The following is a 25,999-nucleotide window of genomic DNA, read 5'->3' on the forward strand; positions in this document are numbered from 1 at the left end:
TTAGAAACAGATTTACTGGGATGCTAATGAATTTTAAGCTTCAGGGCTCCTCACTTGTGGGGACTCCTTCCCCCAGAGAGCCTCTTACTTAATTTTGTATTCTTTTGCTTAAAGAGGCCTCATCGAATGGTATAAACTGCAGATGCCAGAAATCTTTAAATCAATCCCTGAGTGCCTGACTGATAAAGGAACAGAGCAGGAGATGAGGCTGTTGAGGATATTGGAGAATCATTTATGTCACACAAAGAAATGGACTTTATCACACAGGCATTAAGGGAAGTGATCTGGTCCAATCAGTTCTTTGCTAGCATCATCTCTGGCTGTATGTGGACAATGAGTGGAGGGGCCAGAGTAAGTATGTGGAGGTCATTTAGAAGCCTCTGGTAAGCAGGGGTGCCTGGGAGCTCAGTTAAGTGTCTGACTCTTTTTTTTTAAAGATTTTATTTATTTATTCATGAGAGAGACACACACACACACAGAGAGAGAGGCAGAGACACAGGCAGAAGGAGAAGCAGGCTCCATGTAGGGAGCCCGACATGGGACTCAATCCCGGGTCCCCAGGATCACACCCCAGGCTGTAGGCGGCACTAAACCACTGCCACCAGGGCTGCCCAGTGTCTGACTCTTGATTTCAGCTCAGGTTGTGATCTCAGGGTCCTGGCATTGAGCCCCACGTCCAGCTCCATGCGCAGCGGGGAGTCTGCTTGGGATTCTTTCTCCCTCTGCCCCTCCCTCCACTTGCTCTCTCTCTCTCTCTCCAAAATAAGTATATATAAAGATTTTATTTGAGAAAGCAGAGCACAGCTGGGGGAGGGGCAGAGGGAGAGGGAGAAGCAGGCTCCTGGCTGAGTAGGGACCCTGATGTGGGACTTGATCCCAGGATACTGGGATCATGACCTGAGCCAAAGGCAGATGCTTAACTGACTGAGCCATCCCAGGAGCCCACATCCTTTTTTAAAAAAATATTTTATTTATTTATTAGAGAGAGAGAGAGAGAGAGACAAAGATACAGGCAGAGGGAGAAGCAAGCTCCATGCAGGGAGCCTGATGTGGGACTCGATCCTAGGACTCCAGGATCATGCCCTGGGCCAAAGGCAGGCACTAAACCACTGAGCCACCCAGGGATTCCCCCCTCCCCTTTTTTTCTTTTTAAAGAAGGCTCTGGTAATAGTCCAGGTAGAGTCGTGGTGGTGGAGATGGAGGGAGGTGGATGGATTAAAAAGATATTTTTTTAGGTAAAATCATCAGGACTGGGATGCCTGGGTGGCTCAGCAGTTGAGCATCTGCCTTTGGCTCAGGGCATGATCCTGGAGTCCCGGGGTCAAGTCCCACATCAGGCTCCCTGTATGGAGCCTGCTTCTCCCTCTGCCTATGCCTCTGCCTCTCTTTCTCTGTCTCTCATGAATAAATGAATAAAATCTTAAAAAATAATAAAATCAGCAGGACATGGCAATGGATTATATCATATTACATGGGAGGGGTAATGAGGAACAAGAGATGAGAATAGCTGTTTGGGTTCTGGCTTAGGTAACAGAGAGATGGTAGTTGCACTAAGCAGGACAGAGCCCCATAACTAGGGTGTATAAAACTAGGGCACCTGGCCGGCTCAGTCAGCAGAGCATGCAACTCTAGATCTTGGGGATGTGAGTTGAAGCACCACGGCCTCACGGTGAATGGATTTCAACTCCATCCACTTCAACCCCACCCCTCAATTCCCACTCTTTTTCCCAAATCCCTATTTTTACCATTAAGTTAGGTGTCCATGGTCCACCCATTCAACATCTACCATACCATACCCTGACCTCCCTTGTCCTTGTCCTGACACCACACTCTTGTGCAAAATCCCAACTCTGGATCAGTACAACAGCCCCCTTTTCTCTGCTCTGATGCTTGAGTACCTGGCCACTGCCAGAGAACACAACACAACCAGGTGGGCATTCATGTCATCACGATCTCAGAGGATTTCACAATGCTGCATCCTGATGCTTCCAATTTTCTCCCAGCACTGCCTTGAAAGAGCAGCTGAATCTCCCTGTAAGCTCTGGGAAGGGCACTGAAGTTATCTGAGAAAGAGAGGAAGGGGGCAGATCTGGCAAAGTCTGCCTATAAGGCTTATACGCATTCGGGGCACGGCTGGAAGGCTGGCAACAAGATGAGAATGGTCTTATCTCGGTGGAGCGATGTGGAGGAGTCTTAATGGCTAGGATCCAACGGAATAATACACTCAGCATCAGAGGCTGATTTACCTCGAAGCTAATGAAGCTGCAGCTTCCCGGACCCTCGTTTGCCCGAATAAATTTGAAGGCCCCATGCTTCCTTTTGTATTCACAACTGCACTGGATTTTTCTTTAAGAGGCCCTCCAAGTTGTGTAAGTTGGGCCTCATCAAACCTGGATCCCCCTCTGGTCTGTTACCAGCCTAAACAGCTGCTCCCCACCACAGCGGCGAGGCTGTATAAGCCTGTTCGAACTGAGATGGGGTCTCAGGAAGAAGGGCAATGGAAAAATCCTGAATTGACAGTTTCCTTATTTATTGAAGGGGCATGTTCTTTATTTTTTAATCAGCAAAGTAAGTCAGTTGTAGATCATCTTCAATTCAACAGGCACCAAGGAGTACATAGCACAAGTCTCCCTCTCACTACCCCATCTTATCCTAAGAGCTAGCCATACGTTACTAGTCTCTTGTGTATTGTTTCAGAGGTACCATATATTCTTTTGTTTTGCTTTTCCTTTTTTAAAATTTAAAACCTTTTAAATTTAAAAAAATTTTTTTGATTTATTTGAGAGAGAGAAAGAACGAGGGGTAGAAGGGCATGCAGACTCCCCACTGAGCAGGAAGTCCTGAGGCGGGATCCCAGGACCCTGAGATCATGACCCGAGCTGAGATCAAGAGTCACTCAGCTGACTGAACTACCCAGCTGCCCCCGTGCCTTTCCTTTTTAAACACAAGTTTACAACATGTTATATCCACCACCTTGTATTTCATTTTACAATGCGTTTTGGAGTTAATTTCATTTCTTTTTAAAGAATTTATTTATTCATGAGAGACACAGAGGCAGAGAGAGGAGGAGGCTCCACACCGGGAGCCCGAACGTGGGACTTGATCCTCCGTCTCCAGGATCTACGCCCTGGGCCAAAGGTGACGCTAAACCACTGAGCCACCCAGGCTGCCCCTGAGTTAATTCCATTTCAATCCCCAAAGAGCTACCTCCTTCTTTTCAACAGCTGTAGGCTGTTCCACTGTGAGGATGGACCATTCTTTTATTGAACCAATCCCCTATGATGGACATTTAGGTTGTTTGCAGTCTTTTGCTATTGTTATCACAGATAATATTGACTGAATTGAAACTTGTTTACCGGCGTGAGATAGAAACTGAACTCTTTTTTTTTTTAATTTTTTTATTTATGATAGTCACAGAGAGAGAAAGAGAGAGAGGCAGAGACATAGGCAGAGAGAGAAGCAGGCTCAATGCACCGGGAGCCCGATGTGGGATTCGATCCCGGGTCTCCAGGATCGCGCCCTGGGCCAAAGGCAGGCACCAAACCGCTGCGCCACCCAGGGATCCCTCTCTCTCCCTTTCTATTGACCCCTTTCTTTAGCTCTAAACATTATCTTATCTCCCTCATCCTAAATAAAACCACCCTTTGTATTTCTTAGGATCGGGTTCTGCTGTGAGTAACAGAGAAACCCAACCTAACAATAGCTTACATGAAATTAATGTTTCTGTCCCATGTGAAGGTGGTGAGGTGGGCGGTCCAAGCTTGATGTGGTAGTTGTACAGTTATCAGGGACTCAGGCTTTGTCCAGCTTTATGCTCTTCCAACCCCAGAGTGTGCCTCTCTTCCTCAGGTTCCAAGATGAAGTACAAATAGCCTTTGCCTCTTCTTACCCCTTCCTCCATTTTGCTGCTTGGAATGTGGGTACGGTGGTTTGTATTTTTTTTTTTTTAGCCCATTGGAAAGAGGCTTACTCCTAAACTTGCTTTTCCAAGGTCAAAATTTGTTCATAAGTTAATTAATTAACAATTCATTCAACACACATTGAATTCCTACTATGTGTTAGCACTGGGCTAAATATTGGGGATATAGAGATAAATAAGTCATGATTGCCCTTGCCCTACAAGACTCTAATAATTTTATGAGAGAAATAGGAAATAAAACAAGTGATTAAAATACAGAGTAGCAGGGGCGCCTGGGTGGTTTAGTCAGTTAAGCATCTGAATCTTGGTTTCAGCTGGGGTCATGATCTCAGGGTCATGAAATCGAGGCCCAGGTCAGGCTCTGGGCTCAGCAAGGAATCTCTTTGATTCTCTCTCCCTCTTCCTCTGCCCCTCCTCCTGCTCTCTCTTTCTGTCTCTCTAAAATAAATAAGTAAATCTTAAAAGAAATAAAAATAAAATACAGAGTAGCAAGTGACATGACAGAGAAGGGATGAGAATATCTGGAAGCACAGAGGCAGGAGGGGAAGTGTAAGTGAAGGATATCTGAGAAAATGACACTTGAGCATTCTCTTTTTTAAAAAGATTTATTTATTCATGAGAGACAGAGACAGAAGCAGGCTCCATGCAGGAAGCCTGACGTGGGACTTGATCCCAGGTCTCTAGGGTCATGTCCTGGGCCAAAGGCAGGAGCTAAACCACTGAGTCACCCAGGCATCCCTTGAGTTCTCTCTCTAAAGATAGTAGTAAGCCAAGTGGATGAGGAAGTGAAAGGCTTCTTGGAAGACAGAGTATCCTGGGCAAGGATACTCAGCATTCTGGGAATTGTGTTAGGATGAAGAATTGCAGTAGGATAAAATTTCTAGAATGAGGGTTTTGTAGGAGGTAGAGTGAAGAAGAGGTTGGCAGGGGAGACATGACAAAGGCCTTGAAACATATGTTTTGCTATTGAGCTCAGTGGGTTTTTGCACCCATTGCACACACCCTTAACTTTATCCTAGTGTAAAGAGCAACATGGAAAGGTGGCAAGTAGAGGAAGATTTGTGTTTGAATATATCACTGGCTGCTGGTAGAGGGTGGAGAGTGGGGCAAGAGTAGAAGTAGCAAGATCATTAAGAGTCTAAAACTATAGCCCAAGTGAGAGCTGGTGGTGGCATGGACTAAGAGAGAATGTGATGATTTTTGGAAGATATTTACAAGGGAGAACAAACTGATGGTTACCAGAAGGGAGTTGGGTTGGGGGATGGGTGAGATAGGTGATGGGGGTCAAGGAAGGCCCACACTGTGATGAACAGTGGGTGTTGTATGGAAGTGCTGAATCACTATTATGCACCTGAAACTAATATTACACCATATGTTAACTAACTGGAATTTAAATAAAAACTTGTTTAAAAATAATGATTTTTGGCTTGGGTGAGTAGATTGATGGTGGTGGCAGTGCTATTGGGGGAAGATGAAGAGGAATAGTTTGGGTTGTGGGACAATAACAGTTCCCATGTGGTCATATTAAGTGTGAGCTTCTTATTAGACAAGTAAGCAGAGAAGTCAATTTATAGGTAGTCATTGTACAAATTCAGAGTTAGTAGTATCTAAATATATGGCTAGGGATATTAATTTGGGCAATATTGGCATCTTGAAATTGAAGCCTTGGTCATATTAAATCTCCTCAGAAGGATATGGAGCAACAACAGAAAATGATGTAGGATCAAATCTTTAGGATTTCCAATGTTTGATGCTTTGATAGAATAAGATGAGCCTGAGAGGGATCAGCCAGAGGAGTACAAGAAAAACAATGGAGGAAGGCCATGGAGGCCAAGAGGAAGAGGCCAAAGGAAGGCACTATTTCAAGAAGGAGGAAAGAGTTTTCAGCATGTTGAATGCATGTAAGGTGATGACTAAAAACATGTCCATTAGATTTGAAGACACACAGATCATTTGTGACCCTGGTGAGAAAAGTCTTTGTGAAGTTATGGGAATAGAAGCTTGATTGGAGTAGGTGGAGGAGTGAGGGTGAAAAATGGAGACTTCCAGTATAGATAACACTTGTAAGAAATACGATTGATAATCAAGAGGACAGAACTAGGGGTACCTGGGTGGCTCAGTCAGTTGAATGTCTGACTCTTGGTTTCAGCTCAGGTCATGATCTCAGGGTTGTGGGATTGAGCCTGGCATCAGGCTCTGCACTAAGCAGGGAGTCTGCTTGTGACTCTCTCCCTCTCTCTCTGCTCCTTCCCCCTCCCTTCTCTTTCTCTAATAAATACATAAATAAATCTTTAAAAAAAGAGGACAGAGCTATAGTAGCAGTAGGAAGGGAATGGAAGGACTCAGTTGAAAGGTAGCCACTGAAGACATTTAGAAAGAAAAGACAGTTAATAGTGTAAGGCTCCTGAGAAAGTGGGTGGGGTGGGATCCCTGATTCTCACATGTGGTCCCTAGATCAGTAGCATCACCATCACCTGGGACTAGTTAAAGATGCAGCTTCTCAGACCTCACTTTAGACTGACTGAATCAGATACTCTGGGGTGTGGGGCCTAGAGTGCTGTGTTTTAACAAGGCTTTCGGGGGATTCTGATGTGTACTCAAGTTTGAGAGCCACTGTACCATAGATAAAAGGAAGGATACCTTCTTTATTGTAACAGGAGAGAAAGTGGATCAGAAAGTACAGATGTGGGTAGATGGATCAGTTTGATATGGGAAAGGCCATTCACTCATTCAACAAATACTTATTAAATATCTAACATGTGCCAGGCGCTAAGTTTACAGACTAATAAATTCCTGACCTTATGCAATTTACACTGTAGTCATGGGAGACACAATAAATAAGTAAATAAGGAAAATGTATTATAAGGACCTTGGGTTTTACTCTGAATGAGCAGGGAATGCATTACTAGAATGTAAGCTCCATAAAGGCAGGTCTCTTTATCTGTTTTTTTTTTCACTTCTGTGTCCCAATAGTCTAGAATGGTGCCTTGATTATGTTTGTCGAACAAGAAAATTGGAGGGCTTTGAGCTAACACAATTTGGTTTACACTTTTAAAAGTCTCACTATGTTGAAAATAGACATTTAAAGTCAACAGTGGGAGCAATGATACCAGTTAGAGGCCACTGCCATATTCCAAGCAAGAGTTGATCATGGCTTAGTACTAGGTGGTAGTGGTAGTGATGGTGAGCAGTGGTCAAATTCTAAACATATTTTGAAAGTAGAAGCAGCAGGATTTTTTTTTTTGATGTACTAGATGTAGGGGGAGAGAAAAAGAGGAGAGTTGAGTATGACTTGAAAGGTTTAGGCCTGAGCAGCTTGAAGGCTGGAGTTGCCATTGACTAGAGGAGGAAGGGTGATGTGAGAGTCAGGGGCTTGTGGGGAGGGACGGAATGAACAAGAGCAGAAACATGTACTGTAAAGCTAATGAGCTTAGGTCTCTCATTTGCTCAGGCTCTAGTAGTATGTTAGGAAGTTATTTTTGAGTTATTTTTTTCTGGAGAAGGGGCTCCAAATTGGATAAGTTTCAGGACCCAGACATTTGGATGTGCCCCTGATCAGAAAGAAGTTCCATTTTGGACATATCAAGGTGGAGACGTCTGGCAGATATCTGTTACGGACTGAACTGTGTCCCTCCCCAAATCCTATGTTGAAACCCTAACCCCAAGGTGATAGTAATTGGCTATAGGGCCTTTAGGGAGGTAATTAAGGTTAAATGAAAGCAAAAGGGTAAGATCCTGATCTGATAGAATTGGTATCTTTCTAAGAAGAGAGAGAGACACTTGAGAACTCTCTTCCTCTCCATGCACACACAAGAGAAAGGCCATGTGAGGACTCAATGAGAAGGTGGCCATCTACAAGCCAGGAAGAGAGGTCTCCCCAGACACTAACCCTGACAGCTCCTTGATTTTGGACTTCCTGCCTCCAGAACTACAAGAAAATACGTGTCTCTTGTTTAAGCCACCCAGTCTGTGGAGATATCTCTCAGGCAGCAGGAGGAGCCCAGAGTTCAGGAGAGAGGTCTGGCTGAAGATATAACTTTGGGAGCCATCAATGTATAGTTGGGGGATAGTAGGTAACGTCACGAAGCTGGATGCAGTCACCAAGGAGGTGAAGGTGGGTAAAGAGAAGAGGTCCAAGAACAGAGCCATGGAGCTCTCTCACACTCAAAGTTGACTTGATGTTGAGGAACCAGCAATGGAGGGTGATGAACAGTAGTCGCTGATGAGAGAGGGAAACCAGGAGATTGTAGCATCTTAGAACCCAAGGGATGGAACTGTGTCAAGGCCAAGAGAGCAACCGAGCCAAATGCTGATGCATCCAGAATGATGTGGACAGAACATACTGTTAGATTTGCCAGCCCTGAGTGATTGTTTTGTATCGGATGACCTCAATTTTCTCTGTGAAGTAGGAGGCATGGTCGGCCTTTGAGAGATAGGGTGCGGCGGGGAGAGTTGGGAGATGGCAAGACAGGAGGCGTAAGGAGAGCGAGGGGTTTGGAGGGAGTGGAAGCACAAGCTGACCAGGGGAGGAGGTGCAGGGTCACTGGGCAGCACGGAGGGCCTGTTGGACGTGTTCCAAAGGCAGCTGGGTTCCCAGGTGCAGCAGGGCACAGGGCTGCTGCGGGTTAATAACTTTTTATCATTTCTTTACAAGTGAGAACAGCACATCCTTGTTTAGGGCCTTAGAGACAGTTGCAAGATAAGAAAGAACAGGATGCTGACAGTCCAGGGGAGGCAACTGGGACCTCAGGGGAATGTCACGTAGCAATGTCCAGCTGTGAGAAATCAGGGAGCTGGAGATAGCTGCCCAGGCTCTTGGCCCCCACACAAGAGCTGGCCCTGAAGCAGCCTGCATTGGGCTGTGCCAGGTGATATCTGTTATCCTGGTGTTGCTTTTCCTTCCCTGGCTGGCCTCAAGGAGCGTACGTACGGGCGTCTCTTATATTGCAGGGGGACCCAGGAGCGAGGTCCAGATGGCTGTGCTCTGACCGGCTCACACATGTAGTCCTTGCCTTTCTGGGGATGACACGACATGAATATTTAATACTTTATGAGAACTCGCCTCCATGCTATATGTGCCCACTTACTGAATGTCCAGCCTTGGCCCTATGTGGTGCACAATACCGGTTATCCCTATTTTACAGAGGAGACCACCGAAGTTCAGAGAGGTTAAGTAACTAATTAGCCCAGGGCCACATTGGGAGGAAGTGGTAGAGCCAGAATTCAGACCCAGGCAGACTGACCAACGGGGTATAAGGCACAGTGAGTGTTTACAACGTATGTGCCAGGCAGGGCACTAAGCACTTTGCGTGGATTATCTTGTTTCATCCTCACTACAACCCATTGAGGCTGACACCATGATTAATCTCATTTTGCTAATGAGGTCAAGTAACTTAATCCAGCTCCCATAGCTGAGAAATGGTGGAGGCCACTTTTGAACTCAGCAGCAGGGTCAGGAGAGTGAGTAGCCATCTGCCTTGTCCCACAGAGAGATGTGAAAATAAGTGAACCTTTCTTGTAAGTGTGTGGGTTTTGTCTTAAAGGGTCCTTGGCCTCAGCTGTGCCAAGGGCTCAACAGCTCATGACAGAGGGCTGGGCCAGAGGTAGATGTTTGGGGAGAGTCCGTGTGAGCTGGTTCAGAATGAGCTGGTGGTGGCAGAGAGCATCGATGGAGGAGTGTAGACCGGCCAGCACTGGGCCCTCAGAGACTTCGACAGAAGGGACAGAGTGGCCCACACTGTCAAATAGGGCCCAGTAGGATGACATCTGGGGAGTACACACTGGCTCTAGCAACACCAGTGACCTCGGGAGAGCCAGATCAGTGGGGCTCTGAGGGCAGAGAGCAACCTGCCCTGTGTATGTGTGTGTGTGTGTGGGGGGGTCAGGAAGGTGAGGAGGCAGAGGGGGAGGGGCATGAGTGGGCAGAAGAGCTGAGGAGACTTGGAAGGGGGGATGTGAGGAAACAAGGGACAGAGAGAGGCTGGACTGAGCCCAGGAGGAGGGACCCCTCACTCTCTGGTATGAGAGGCAAGTTAGTACAGGTGGGTGGGCACTGGCCAGGTTGGGAGGTTGAGTGGAGTACAGCTGGTACCTCCCTGGTACCCAAGGGAAGGCCATTTGTTCGAGGTAAGGGAGAGATGCAGATGGCAGTGGGCTCTGGAGGCAAATGGTGGTCAGTCGGTAGGTCAGTGGTGTGCATCGAGCCTGGCTGCTTTTGGACACACCTCAGCTCCTCCTAACATCCCTCAGGACAAGTGTCATCACCCTAGTTCGTGGATGAGGAAGCTGAGATCCTAGAGATGTCGGAGGTTTGGAACAGCCAAGGAAGGGCAGGGAGAGGAGGCGGCTGATTAAGGGCAGGTGAAAGAACTGAAGGAAAGTTCTGAGGGCACCTTCTGCCCTGCGTGCCCCTCGCTTCAGTGCCAGCCATCCCCCCAAAGGAATGGGGGGGACAGATGCGGGCCTGGCCTGGCTGAAAGAGGCTGAGGGGTCCGGGTGCTGGTGAGAAGGTACTTTAAGTGATCATGCGTGGAGTCCAGGCTGAGGGGAGGATGGGAAGTCACCAAGGGGTGAAGAGGCTGTGAAAATGGGGACTTCTCAGGATTCTGGAAGTCTGTGGGAAGTTAAAGGAATTGGTTTAATGGAAAAGTGAGAAAGTTGGAAGGTCTGAAAGTCATGGCCCAGTCTGAGAGTGACATTTTGGAGATTTCAAAAGAGGAGGTGTACCCAGAGATGGCAAAGCTAAAGAAATGTCCGTGGGTGTGAGGTGTGGGGGGCTGTGACACCCCAGAGGTAAGGAGAGGCAGGAACCATGAGGCCTGGTGTTTGGAAGAGTGTCCACATAGGCACGGGAGTTACCCAGGATGATGGCAGTATGGGAAGTCTGGAGCTAAGGCAAATGGCATCCTGGTCTCTTCTCATGGTTGGGGAGAACGAGCAACCTCCACTGGGAAGATCAAACCCTAGCTGGGAAGTGGTGGATGCAGCCTAGGGATCGGGCTACCTGCTTAGGTTAATGACTAGAAGAAGTGTGCAAACCAGGCTTGCTTCACATCTGAGATCACCATGGTGGCTTTTTCATTGGCAACATGTTTCCTCTTTAAAGATTGTATTTACTTATTCATAAGAGACACACAGAGAGAGGCAGAGACACAGGCAGAGGGAGAAGCAGGCTCTCTGCGGGGAGCCCAATGTGGGACTCACTCCCGGGACTCCAGGATCACCCCCTGAGCTGAAGGCAGACGCTCAACCGCTGAGCCACCCAGGGGCCCTCACTGACAACGTTTAAGTGGTGCCTGACTGTTGGTAACGTGTCTCTGTTTAAATATTCTCCCGTGTGAATTTTAGGCCCAGTCTCTTCACTTGTTTTCTGAACTAAACAGCTTAGAAACAGATTATGCTGGTTTGTACAAAGTTACAAGTGTGTGTGTGGTTAAATATTTTATTTATTTATTCATGAGAGACACAGAGAGAGGCAGAGACACAGGCAGAGGGAGAAGCAGGCTCCATGCACAGGGAGCCCGACGTGGGATTCGATCCCGGGTCTCCAGGATCGCGCCCCGGGCCAAAGGCAGGCGCCAAACCCCTGCGCCACCCAGGGATCCCTGAATAACATTTTAAAGCTATTGTAACAACACTTTCCATTTAGTCTGTTCATCTTTTGCTCATTTCTCCCCTGCGCCCCACCTAAACAGAGAAACAATATATAAACTCCTAGCATTTTTCCTGTGTTCCAGATCACTGGTTTTTGTGGGACTTTTTCCCCCAAAGAGCTGAAAGACTAGAGAATTAAGACTTCTGGCCTAATACTTTTTTCCTACCACACGGGGGCAGACTTCTTAACAAAGAAAACGGGGGCGGGGGGAACAACTGCTTATCTTGTACTAGATGGAACTGAAAACAGAGACGGGCTGTCATGTGCAACGTGAGGACGATAGTTAACAATGCTGCATTGTATACTTGGAAGTTGCTTAGAGAGTAGATCTTAAAAAATTCTCATCAGAAAAAAATGTAGCTTTGTGAGGTGATGGATGTTAACTGAGCTTATTGTGATGATCATTCTGCAAGATAGACATATGAAATCATGTTGTATACCTTAAACTTATACAGCGCTACATGCCAATTATGTCTCAATAAAACTGGAAAAATGAAAACAGAAAGGAGATAGTGAGAAGTTGTGTTAAGGCCAGATTTTGTGTGGTTTTTAGGTCTTGACACATCTAACTGCTTCCCTCAAACCTGCAAGGCTTCCTGTTCATCCTCCACTGATGAACCAGCTCCCTTCTCCCCTTCCTTTCCTCTTTCCTCCCTTCCTCTCCCACTCTCTTACTCCCACAAATATGTATTTACTCTAGGTGGAGCTGCCTGACAAAATACTGGATGCCCAGTTCAAGTTGAAGAGCAGATAAAGAACATATATTCTGTAGTATAAATATGTACAAGTATGTCCCATTCATATTCTGGGGACTTACTTATGCTACAGAATATTTATTGCTTAGCCAAAACTCAAATTTAATTGGGTGGCCTGTATTTTCACTTGCTAAATCTGGCGATCTCAACTTGGGGCCATAGCAGTGCTGGAAACTGGCTGGGTATGGCTGTATAAAAGAGACTGGGGTCTCCCTGCAGAGGCATCCCTAAAACCATGAGTGGTATGGTGCTAGAGGCTGGGGGCCAGGACCCGGGGCCCAGCCTGTGTTTTCAGGGAAGACTACCTCAGCAACCTAACTTACCAGGCTGCCTCTTACATTCTATTCTTTCCACTCAAAACATCCAGTTGCAGGGTCTCCTTCTCTGGGAAGCCTTCCCTGACCTCCCCAGGGCCAGCTGTCACCTTAACACTCTGTTTCTACATCTCTGTTAACACCTATCACATTATATGCTTACATTTGTGTTATGCACCAGACTGTAAGGAACTAGAGGTCAGAGGTGTTTTGTTTTGTTTTTGGTTTTGGTTCATCTCTGTGTCCCAATTGCTTGGCACAGTGTCTGGCACAGAAAAAGCCATATACGAGAAAGGGTCCTGATTTAGATGACTTCTAGTGTCCTCTACGGATCCAGTAGTCCCGGGTTAAGTTGGAGGCTGGCAGAGCATAGGCTGTAGCCCCATTGCTGTTGCCGGCTGCAGCAAATTGCTCCAAGAGGGCTGGTTGAGCAACACTGGTTAAAAAGTACTTCAATATGTCAACTATGCATCAATAAATACATTTTTTTTTAAAGTGCTTTCACTGAGGGTCACAATGAGCTGTGAGCTGCCTCAGGGGTGTCTTTAGGAGTCAGCACCGTGCGGCAGATGTCAAGACCCAAATTGAGGACTACCACACTGCCCCCTTGTGACAGCTGCTTTCCCAACCAGAACCAGAGCAGGAACTGCTGGCAGAACTACCTGGACTTCCACCGTGGTAAGAAGGCAGTGATGGCCAAAGGGGGTAATGTCCCTGTCTGGGGATGGCACTGGTGTGTGTAGAGGTCCCTCTGCTCCACGTCTTGGGTGTTAGCCAGGCAGCAGGCACGTTTCCTGGAAAGACCTGAATTGGCTCCACCCGCCTCTCCTCTGTCCTCTGTTCTCCCAGGGTGGTGAAGGGGGACCTCGGTCCATGGTGATCCCCACCTTGGGATCCTGAATCATGGCTTAGCTGATAAGAAATACTCATTGAAAACGTGTAAGACTTCGAATATGTAAAAGAGCTGGATGATCAGGCAAGAAGCTGGTGTGGAATTAGTACCTTGACCAGTAAGAAGGGCTTCAAGGTGATTGTTTTTTGTTTTGTTTTGTTTCATGTTATTAAATTGGCCACCTTCTCTATCCAGACAATAGAGTGATTGTACCAAAATAGCCTCAAGCCCCTGTATGTGCTAAAAGTTATCTGTATATTCCCTTTTATTATCTATACATTTTTTTAAAATGTGCTTTAAGTTTGCATGTGACTTAAAATCAACCAGAAAAGGCTTCATAAAAATGGATCTGAAGGGGCACCAGCACGCCAATGTTTATAGCAGTGATATCCACAATAGTCAAACTGTGGATGTTATAAATGGATAAAAATGTTTTTTTTTTAAAGATTTGATTTATTTATTCATGAGAGACACTCAGAGAGAGGCAGAGACATAGGCAGAGGGAGAAGCAGACTCCCTGTGGAGAGCCCGATGTGGGACTTGATCCTGGGTCTCCAGGATCATGCCCTGTGCTGAAAGCAGCGCTAAACCGCTGAGCCACCCAGGCTGCCCGGATAAAGATGTTTTATATATATGTTTATAAAATATAAATATATTTTATATATAAAAATATATAAAAAATATAAATGTATATAAATATATATAAAGATGTTTTATTTTTTTATTTTTTTAATTTTTTAAAATTTTTATTTATTTATGATAGTCACAGAGAGAGAGAGAGAGAGAGGCAGAGACACAGGCAGAGGGAGAAGCAGGCTCCATGCACTGGGAGCCCGACATGGGATTCAATCCCGGGTCTCCAGGATCGTGCCCTGGGCCAAAGGCAGGCGCCAAACCGCTGCGCCACCCAGGGATCCCTAAAGATGTTTTATATATTATATCAGTGATATATAATGGAATGTTATATATATAATGATATATAATGGAATAATACTCAGCCATCAAAAAGGATGAAATCTTACCATTTACATCGACATGGATGGAACTGGAAGGTATTATGCTTAGTGAAATAAGTCAATCAGAGAAAGACAATTATCATATGGTTTCACTCATATGTGGAATTTAAGAAACAAAACAGAGGATCATAGGGGAAAAGAGGGGAAAAATAAGATGATATCAAAGAGGGAGACAAACCATAAGAGACTCTTAACTTTAGGAAACAAACTGAGGGTTGCTGGAGAGGAGGTGGGTGGGGAGATGGGGTAACTGGGTGTTGGGCATGAAGGAGGGCACATGATGTAATGCACACTGGGTGTTATATGCGACTGATGAATTACTGAACTCTACATCTGAAATTAATGATACACTATATGTTAACTAATTGAATTTAAATAAGTTAATAAAATGGACTTTTAAAAGTATTGATGGCTTAAAAACTACTGCAGGGTTAGATAATTAAAAATAATCCTCAGAAATGCAATGGAATCCTCAGCACTAGAGAAGACTTCTAGATCTTTTTCAGACCAAGTTGAATGAAAAGCAGTGGAAGTGAATGGGGGAAAAACCCAAGCCAAAAACGGGTCTTCATTTCTTGCTTATTCCTTTCTAACCTCCAAACTCCTTGGCTTGAAGTTTTATTTTTATAAACCTCTATGCTCTTTACCTCCATCCCATCCTGGAGCTCACAAGTAGAATCCCACCTTAGAGCTGACTTTCAGAAGTAATTAAATAATAGCAAATGCTATTCAGTGCTTCCTCTGTCCTGAGCACTGGTGTAAATGCTCTACCGGTATTAACTTAAAATTAACTAATTAACTAATTAACCTTAAAAGGAGGTAACATAATGCAAGCATCAGCTCTGGAGCCAGACTGTCTGGGTTCATGGTTCAGCTGTACCACTTCCTATCTGTTGACCTCGAACAAATTCTCTACCTGTATAAGGGGGATGCTGCTGCTGCTATGGCTAGATCTTACCTCATGGGGCTGGAAGAAGATTAAAAGAAATTAACATATGTAAAGTATTTAGAACAGTAATTTCCATCCAGTGAACATTATTATATGCAAGGACATATGTTTGTAATATATACATCTCTCTGTCTCTCTCTCGAGAGATAATAAAATCTATATGTATAGAAAAACTTCCCACTCTATCAAGAAGATACTCTGGGGGCGCCTGGGTGACTAGGCAGTTAAGCGTCTGCCTTTAGCTCAGGTCATGATCTCAGGGTCCTGGGATGGAGCCCCACTGTGGGCTCCCTGCTCAGCAGGGAGTCTGCTTCTCCCTCTCCCTCTGCCCCTGGCCAACCCTTCCCCTGCTTGTGCTCTCTCTCTTTCAATCTCTCTGTCTCAAATAAATAAATATAAAAGAAGGGAGATAGTCTAATTATCCTCATTTTACAGATAAAAAAATGGAAGTTTAGGAAGGGCAAGTAGGTTTTTAAGGTCACACAGCCTCCCCTCCTAACCACAATACTGTTTCTGTTTTTGTTTTAAAGATTTTATTCATTTATTCATGAGAGACACAGAGAGAGAGGCAGAGACATAGGAAGAGGGAAAAGCAAGCTCCCTGTGGGGAGCTGGATACGGGACTCCATTCCAGGATCACGGGATCACGACCTGAGCCAAACGTAGACATTCAACTGCTGAGCCACCCAGGTGCCCCTGTTTTTGTTTGAAATAATCTTTTATTGATTGGTTGGTTTTTAAAAAATATTTATTTATTTATTTTAGAGAGCAAGTGAGTAAGCAAGCAGAGGAACGGGCAGAGAGAGAGAGAGAGAATCCTGAAGCAGACTCCCTGCTGAGCATGGAGCCCAACATGAGGCTCGATCTCAGGACCCTGATCATGGCCTGAGCCAAAATCAAGAGTTGGCTGCCCGACCAACTGAGCCACCCAGATGCCCTGATTCTTTTGTTTGTTTGTTTGTTTGTTTGTTTGTTTTTTTAGCAGGCTCCATGCCCAATGTGGGGCTTGAACTCACAACCCTGAGATCAAGAGTTGTATGCTCTATGTACTGAGCCAGCCAGGTGCCACTTAAATAAACTTTTAAATTGAAAAATAATTTTATTTTTTTATTATTTTATCTTTTAAAAAGATTTTATTTATTCATGAGAGACACTCAGAGGCAGAGACATAGGCAGAGGGAGAAGCAGGCTCCTCATAGGGAGCCTGATGTGGGACTTGATCCCGGACCCCTGGATCATGCCCTGAGGCAAAGGCAGATGCTCAACTGCTGAGCCACCCAGGTGTCCCCAAAAATAATTTTAACTTACAGAACAATTCAAAAATCAGAGAATTATCATATACTTTATACTCAGTTTCCACTAATGTTAACATCTTACATAACCATCTACATTTGTCACAAGAAACTAACGTGGGTACTATGTTACTATTATTAACTATAGACTGGTAACTATTAATAATAATAATTAATATAATATATTTAACTTGGATTTCACTAGTTGCCCCACTAATATCCTTTTCCTGTTCCAAAATCCAATTCAAAATGCCACATTGTGTTTAGCTATACTGCTTGTTTCTGTTTTTATTTTTTGAATTCCAGTATAATTAACATACATGTTATATTAGTTTCAAGTGTATAATATAGTGATTCAACAGTTGTATACATTACTCAGTGCTCATGATAAGTGTATTCTTAGAACCATATTGCTTCTTTTTGAAAAAGATTCATTTATTTATTAAGGGAGAGAGACTGTGTGTGTGTGTGTGTGTGTGTATGTGTAAGCAAGGGAGGAGGCAGAGGGAGAGGGAGAGAAGCAGATTCCTCACTGGGTGGGGAGCACAACATGGTGCTCAATCCCAGGACTCTGAGATTATTATTATTTTTTTTTAATTTTTTTAAATTTTTATTTATTTATGATAGTCACAGAGAGAGAGAGAGAGAGAGGCAGAGGGAGAAGCAGGCTCCATGCACCGGGAGCCCGACGTGGGATTCGATCCCGGGTCTCCAGGATCGCGCCCTGGGCCAAAGGCAGGCGCCAAACTGCTGCGCCACCCAGGGATCCCTATTATTATTATTGTTGTTGTTGTTGTTGTTAAAAATTTTATATATTTATTTGACAGAGAGGGAGAGCAAGTGCAAGCAGGCGGAGCGGCAGAGGGAGAGGGAGAAGCAGGCTCCCTGCAGAGCAGGGAGCCCAACATGGGGCTCGATCCCAGGACCCTGAGATTATGACCTGAGCTGAAATCAAGAGCGGAGTGCTTAACTGAGCCTCCCAGGCATCCTCACTTATTTTTTTTAAGATTTAAAATTTTAAAGTGATCTCTATACCCAATGTGGGGCTTGAACCTACAACCCTGAAATCAAGAGGTGTGTGCTCTACTGACTAAGCCTGCCAAGTGCTCCATTCATACTGCTTCTTAATACCTACTGAGAAAATATGCTGGGCCAGGCCCTAGAATAGGTATTGGGTACAGGCAGATGAGTAAGAAACTGTTCCTGCCCTCAGGAAGCTCACACATTATTGGAGAGAGAGAAGCAAGCTCTCAGTTCTAATAAAGGGTAGTCAGGTGATTACAATTAAGCATAGAGGGTTGTGGGGACACGGACAAGAAGCATCCGATTCAGCTGGGGTCCTTTAAATTGAGACCCGAAGGATGAATAGGACTTAGCCAGGCAAGTGGTGTGTGTGTGTGTGTGTGTGTGTGTGTGTGTGTGTGTGTGAGACTGGAGTGTAGAGTGGGCATTGAGAATCATATTTAAGGTAGAGAAAATTTCACGTGCAAAGATCCACAGGAGGGAGCATGAGTATGGCCAGCTTTGGGAACTGCTACATCTCCTAAGATTTCACCACAAACTCTGAAACTCCCATCTGGACCACAGCCTTCTACACTGGCTCTAACTTTTTCTAGGCCTTCTTCCTCTGCTTTGATGGTCCCCACTCCATCACACACACTGTCCCCCACTTTCTTAGCTACACTCACATCCCAACTGGCTTTACATTCAGTCACACCAGGGCCGAACTCTAAAGTCCCCTGGGCTAATCCCCGACCCTGGGAAAACCCCACACCTCCTACTCTCAAGTAAAAGTCAGACATTGGTTCACTTGGCTATAACTTCCTCCTGCTCTTGGCCAAGCTTTGACTGTGTGAGTTAGGGCAAGGATCTGAGCTTTGGAGTCATACAGACATGGCTTCAAATCCTAACTCCTCCACTTACCATCTCTGAGGCCTTTGACAAGGTAGTCATCATTTTATTAAAAATCTTTAAAGTTGAATATAGTTGACACCCACTGTTATATTAGTTTCAGGTGTACAACATAGTGATTCAACTTCTCTATACATTAGGTTATGCCTCACCACAAGTATAGCTATCATACGGCACCACGCAGTGCTATTACAATGCCATTCACTATATTACCTATGCTGTGCCTTTCATTCCTGTGACTTATTCATTCCATAAGATGTTTACCATTTTAAATTTGTTTCCTCTTCTGTAAAAATAGGAATGCTAATACTTTCCACCATTAAGAGTGGTTGTGAAGATCAAAAATAATATAGATATATAAAAATTAACTCAGAAAATGAATCAAGGACCTAAAATGTAAGACCTCAAACAATCAAACTCTTAGAAGAAAACATGGGATGAAAACTTCATTGGCAGTGATTTCTTGGACATGACACCAAAGGCACAGGTAACAAAAGAAAAAAAAAAACAAATTGGGCTTCATGAAAATTTAAAAATTTAGTGCATGAAAAGAGTAAAATAGAGTAAAAAAGGCACAGAGTAAATTTATCCACAGAGTAGGGCAGCCCAGGTGGCTCAGTGGTTTAGAGCCTGGCTTCAGCCCAGGGTGTGATCCTGGAGACCTGGGATAGAGTCCCACGTCGGGCTCCCTGCATGAAGCCTGCTTCTCCCTCTGCCTGTGTCTCTGCCTCTCTCTCTCTCTCTCTCTCTCTGTGTGTGTGTGTGTGTCTCATGAATAAATAAATAAAATCTTAAAAAACTTTATCTGCAGAGTAAAAAGACAACCCACAGAATAGGAGAAAATCTTTGAAGATCATATGTCCAATATCCAGAATATATACAGAACTTCTAAAGCTTAACAAGAAAACAAGCAACCTGATGCAAAAATGGGCAAAAGACTTGAATAGACATTTCTCCAAAGAAAATATACAAATGGTCAGTAAACACATGAGCTCAGTCACTAGTCATTGGGGAAATGCAAATTAAAACCACAATGAGAGACCACTTCACACCCATTAGGATGGCTGCTAGAAAAACAGACAATAACAAGCATTGGTGAGGATATGGAGAGGAGGGAAACTTGTGTGCTGTTGGTGGGCATGCAAACTGGTGCAGCCACTGTGAAAAACGGTATGGCAGCTCCTCAACCTGATTCCTGGGTGGCTCAGCGGATTAGCGCCTGCCTTCAGCCCAGGGCGTGATCCTGGAGTCCTGGGATAGAGTCCCATATGGGGCTCCCTGCGTGGAGCCTGCTTCTCTCTCTGCCTCTCTCTCTCTCTCTCTCTCTCTCTCTGTGTGTGTGTGTCTCCCATGAATAAATAAATTCTTTTTTTTAATAAATAAATTCTTTAAAAAAAGTTAAAAATAGAACTACCATATGATCCAACAATTCTACTTCTGGGTATATACCCAAAAGAATTGAAAGCAGGGTCTCAAAGAAATATTTGTACACCCATGTGTTCACAGCAGCATTATTCACAATAGCTAAGTCATTGTCCATCAATGGAAGAATGGATAAGCAAAATGTACAGGGAAAAACCGAGTCCTCTCCTCCTGCTTTTTCTAATGTGACTACCACACTCACAACACTTCTAACATGAGATGTGTGAGGGTTAGCAATTCTCTAACACAGGCTGAGTGCTGTACAGTTTAACTCAATTCTGACACTATCTACCTGGTGATGGCATCAGATCTCACAGCTTAAGGGCTCAGTCCAACAAGACCATTCCTTCTTCTGCCAATTGTAAATAGTAGGTCCCCAGGTTACCCACACTTCTGTTCACTTCTTCTGTTCAACTTCTGCTACAAATAGGAAGCTCCCATGACTCCCTCCTGGGGATTGATTAATTTTCTAGAGCAGCTCACAGAACTCAGGTAGATACTTAATGTTTACCAGTTTATTAAGGAATATGACAAAGGATATGGATGAACAGCCAGATGAAGGGATATACAAGTCTGGGGGGGGTTCTGAGTACAGGAGCTTCTGTTCCCATTGAATTGGGGGGGGGGGCATCACCCTTGCAGTATATGGATGTATTCACCAACCTGGAAAGCTCTCCAAACCCGGAGTATTGGGATTTAAGGGAGGATTCTTGACGTAGGCATGATCAATCATTAACTCCTTTTCAAGTCCCTCTCCCCTCTCAGGAGAAGTGGGGGCCAGGGCTGAAAATTCCAAGCTTCTATTAATGACTTGGTCTTTTTGTTGACCAGCCCCCATCCAGGAGCCATCCAGGAGACCACCCAAAGTTGCCTCATTACGACAAAAGATACTCCTATCTCCCAAGAAATTCCAGGGGATTTAAGAGCTCCATGTCAGGAACTTGCATCAAAGAACAAATATTTGAACAACAATGATGTTCTTAGTACTCTTATCACTTAGGAATTTACAAGGGTTTCATGAGCTCTGTGCCAGGAGCCAGGGGCAGAGATCAATATATACATTTTCTATTAAATCACAATGGCATATTGTGGAATAATGGAATATTATTCAGCCTTAAAAAGGAAGGAAATCCTGTCATATGCTACAATGGATGAATCTTGAGATTATACTAAGTGAAATAAGCCACTCACAAAAACACATATACTGTATGACTCCATGTATATGAGGTACTTAAAGTACTCAAATTCATAGAGACAGAAAGTGTAGTGGTGGTTGCCAGGAGCTGGGGGGAAGGGGAATGGGGAGTTATTACTTACTGGGGACAGAGTTTCAGTTTTGCAAGATGAAAAGGGTTGTGGAAATGGTGTTGGTGATAGCTACACAACAATATGAGTATACTTAATACCGCTGAACTATACACTTCACAATGGTTAAGAGGGTCAAATTTATGTTATATATAATCTACTACAGTAAACAAAGAAAAAATAATAGAGGCAAAGTTGTTCTTTTAAAAATGATTTTTTCCTTTAAGTCATTGCTACACCCAACATGGGGCTTGAACTCACAACCCTGAGATCAAGAGTCGCAGGCTCTATCAACTGAGCCAGCCAGGCACCCTGCAAAGTTCTTACTATTGTGCCATATAACAGGTGCTGAGTAATTGGCAGCTTCCTTTATTACTGAGACCCTTTTTGTTTATCACTAGGTGAATCTCCAGGGTTTTGTTTAGAGGACCTACTCCAAACTTTTTCACTTTCTTCAGCCTTCAATTATCACTTTCTTCCCTTGCCTTCTATATTCTTGGGTCTCCTTTTACTTCTTTGACAGTCTACTGTGTTGCCTTTACTGGCTCTTCTTCCTTCTCTTATTTCCTAAGTGTAGGTATGTCCTCAAGATCCTGTGTTCAAAATTCTTTTCATTCTACATTATCTCTCTTAGCAATTTCACTTCAGGTTTTTTTTTTAAGATTTTATTTATTTATTCATGATAGTCAGAGAGAGAGAGAGAGAGAGAGAGAGAGAGGCAGAGACATAGGCAGAGGGAGAAGCAGGCTCCATGCACCGGGAGCCCGACGTGGGATTCAATCCCGGGTCTCCAGGATCGCGCCCTGGGCCAAAGGCAGGCGCTAAACCGCTGCACCACCCAGGGATCCCTCATTTCAGGGTTTTATGTAAATAACTTTTTTAAAAAAGTAAGCTCTACACTCAATGTGGGGCTTAAATTCATGACCCTGAGGTCAAGAGTCACATGCTCTACTGCCTGGGCCACCCAGGCACCCCTTATGTGAATGACTTCTAAATGTGTATCTCTGATCTCAACTTCTCACTTGAGCTTCAGACCTGGTTTCCAGATTTTGAACTGACTATCTTCACTTGGATGTTTTGAGGGCCCTGCACATCTACTATATGCTAATGTCATCTCTTCCAGTTCTGCTCCTCACCCCAACTCACACCTGTCCTTCTAACAATTTTATGCATTAATGGCCTCACCATCTTCTCAGACCCTAAGTTTAAACTGTCAACCTCTTACGGTGCTAAGGAACTGCCATGCAACTTCTACATTTCCATTCTCACTGATGTCAACCAATTTTATACTTCAGCATCTTGCTGTCCAGTAGAAGCAATCCCTTTCCAGCAAAGAGGCTGTTTGTGTACTGTCTTATCCAGAGTACTCCCTTTTCCTGATACCAAGATTGCTGGGAAATACAATTCAGAAATTTGCTTGATGAGCAAGGATTTAAAACAAAGGGAGGGGAATAGTCTTGAGGGATATTTCATTCCAGCTATGGTGAAGCCCAGGGAACTGTTCCTGCTCTGCAGCCAATGGTACTTAGATTCAACCTTTCTCTCTCCCACGTGGTGTCTGATACACATTGCCATACCATGCTCTTGGAACACCTGTTTTTTTTCAGTGTTGAGTTCTACTAAGGAACATTATTGAGGGGCGCCTGTGTGGCTCAGTCAATCGTATGACTCTTGATTTTGGCTCAGGTCATGATCTCAGGGTCGTGAGACTGAGCCCTGTGTCTTGCTCTGTGCTCAGTAGAGAATCTGCTTGTCCTTCTCCCTCTGCTCCTCCCTCTGCTTCTCTCACGCCACTTCCCTCCCCCACTCTCTCGTCTCTAAAATAAATAAATAAAATATTTAAAAAACCACATTACTGAGTGTGTTAACATCATTGGCTAAGTGACAGTGTAGTTGACAGCCTCCTTCCACTATGAGTTGATTTAATCAGTTGACATCTCAAAGGGCAATCTTTTTTTTCCATTATCATCTTACCTTTATATTATAGCCTTGGCATTTGTTACAAACACACAAAACACCATAAAAACTGTTCTTGTAATACCACTTGAAAAGACAGCAGAGCTAGGGTACATTTAGACAAGTTCCTGGGCCCTATTTTAAGGTAAGGTATTTCACTGCCTATACTTAAGGTAGCCCGGGAAAAGGATTCCATGTAAACCCAAATGCAGAGACATGGCTCAGAAAAAAAGTTGCTGCTTCCCCTAAAAATAGTGAGAATTGTCTTTGAGTCTTTGGCTCAAAGCACCGCCTGCCCCGTACTATCCAGGGAAGCAAATCGTGAGCTGATGGATCTGTGGGCACAGACTTTTAGGTCCCTTAATCTTTTGAACAAATCACTCACCTTAAAAAGCAAAGAATATATCAACTTGGCACCATCTGGTCTCTAAAAGAACTGCGTTCCTGGAGGCAAGTAGGGGCTCTGATAAACCCCACAAAGCAATGCCCTCTAACTTTCAAACACCTGTGATTGTTTCTTCCCAAAGAGCTAAGGAGGGCTCAAGTCAGAGGACATTCAGAACCCTTTAGCTCGATGGCAGACAAGAAACCAGACCCTTAGCAAATGGGTCCAGGATCACCAATCCCCATGTGAATACAGTTCTGAGTCAAAAGCCTCTGTGTCAGGATTATTTCAATCTGTGTCATGCTGTTTTCCTTCTCAGCCCCACATGCCTCCTACTTCTGGGGTTACTCCTTTGGAAAGGTGAACCCTGGACAAAATACGTAAGCTCCCCAAGGCTTAATCTCTTTACACGTAAAATGAGGGCAGTGGTATTTATGTCAGAGAATCGCTGTAAAGCAATGAGCTTGGTATACTGAACACACTACATGTGCAGAAAGTGTAGCTGAGGGCTTCTATAGGACAGAAATGGAGGACCAGCAGCTCTATGAGACAAGGAGCAAGAAACAAATATGTAACACTATCATAAATGTTCACAGGACACACAAAGGGTATCCAAATGACACCTCAAAGACCAACTCAGGTCCTAGAGAAAGAAAACATTCGACACTGGCCTCTAGGAAAGATGAGCAGATACATCAAAGACCGTGCATGATTCCGAGGCATGAAAATAAAATGCTTTCCCGCACTAACATCCAGACAGACACAAAGACCAGGTCATCGTGTGTCCAGAGTCCTCTGTGAACCTGACACAAGATCAGCACCCAATCCGCAGGTCCTACGGTTCCCTTAATAATCCATTCTTGCATCAAATAAAAAACTGACAAAAACGTTTAGATCTTTCATCTTTTGGGGGCGAAATTTAGTCTTAAATTTAGGATTTTATAATTTCTTTAAGCAAGCAAAACTACTAAAATGCAGTAGCCTGAAGAGGACACACCTACTTCATTACAGAGATGCTGCCACATATCTTCTGATTAAAACAAACAAACAAACAAACAAAAAACTAAGATGAGTTTCTCTCCAGGATTCCTGCCTGCTCCTTAGTTTGGAGTTCTTCTAGCTTCTTCTTATAGCGGCTCATGAAGGAATCATCCGGTTCAATCCCTGTGTTCTTCAAATGTTCCATGATCTTTTCCAGCCTGAGTACTGATCGGGCTCCCTCAGTCTTCCTTGTGCTCAGGTACAGAGTGAACTCCTGGAAATCCAGGAGCTTACAGGTGTCCACAGAGCAGATATTCCTGATACCACTAGTTCTATCCAAATGAGGAAAAAACACCAGTCCTGACAACTTTTCCAGATCCTGAAGGCTCACTTGGAATTCATTTAACTGGGGTTGGAAGCCAATGGCTTCATTGGGCACCACGAAGGCCCCTATAGTGCCAGTGGTTCAGCAGACACCGGGCTTCTGCGAGCCAGGATCACTTTATTAAGGTGCGAGGGGACTGCCACATTGTCCTCACCAATCACCTGGTAACTAACTGTATTCTTTCCATCACTTCCAGTGACGTAAGGTCAACGGTCCAGATACTATCCAGACATCTTCAAACCTCTCTGTCAGTTCTCGACAGTACATTTCTATTCTGTTCCAATATCCAGCATTATTATCAAAATTCTGAGGCACAATATTAGAAAGGTAAAAAGTTTCAGCCATGGCTTTAGATGAAAATTTGTTATTTCCTGCTGGAGCCATGTGTCCTCGTGACCACCCGCTCCCAATATAATCTTCATTGAAGGCACTGAACGTTGGTGGGATGTTGGGATCAGGCTTGAACTTACAATGTTTTCTGTTGGCATCTCCCATTATCCTGCTTTTGGATATATGTTCAAGAACCCATCTGGGCACCCGCTTTGACTGATCATAAGACAAGGCATGATTAGTGTAATGCCTAGTCTCTGTTCCAGTTAAAGTGACTCCAGATTGTTCCAAGAGAGACTTTTCTGCAGAACCCCAGTAGTTCTCTTGCTAGATGCGAAGTATCAGAAGGAGCAAGTAAAATCGTCGGGCTCCCTCACTGTGGTGCCGCCTCAGCGCTCTGCCTCTCCAGCAACTGCACGGCCGCGAACCAGCCTCTGAGTGGGAAGCAAAAGTTTTGGCAGCCATCTTCCCGGAGCACCTCAAAGAGCAATCTTAATCCTTTTATTTTTTTTATTTTTTATTTTTTTTAAAGA

At 44.4% G+C, this 25,999-nt stretch overlaps 1 protein-coding gene across 1 annotated transcript; it reads right to left on the bottom strand.

Moving 5' to 3' along the window:
• Window positions 1-24,833: 24,833 nt before the first annotated feature.
• LOC144308811 (nuclease EXOG, mitochondrial-like) lies at window positions 24,834-25,753 on the bottom strand. The gene is given in 3 exon segments (XM_077889858.1): window positions 24,834-25,202; window positions 25,205-25,337; window positions 25,339-25,753. Coding segments are annotated over 3 exon segments (795 nt in total). The 5' UTR covers window positions 25,632-25,753.
• Between the last annotated feature and the right edge of the window lie 246 nt (window positions 25,754-25,999).

Source organism: Canis aureus, chromosome X, assembly GCF_053574225.1.
Source record: "Canis aureus isolate CA01 chromosome X, VMU_Caureus_v.1.0, whole genome shotgun sequence".
NCBI classification, from domain to species: domain Eukaryota; kingdom Metazoa; phylum Chordata; class Mammalia; order Carnivora; family Canidae; genus Canis; species Canis aureus.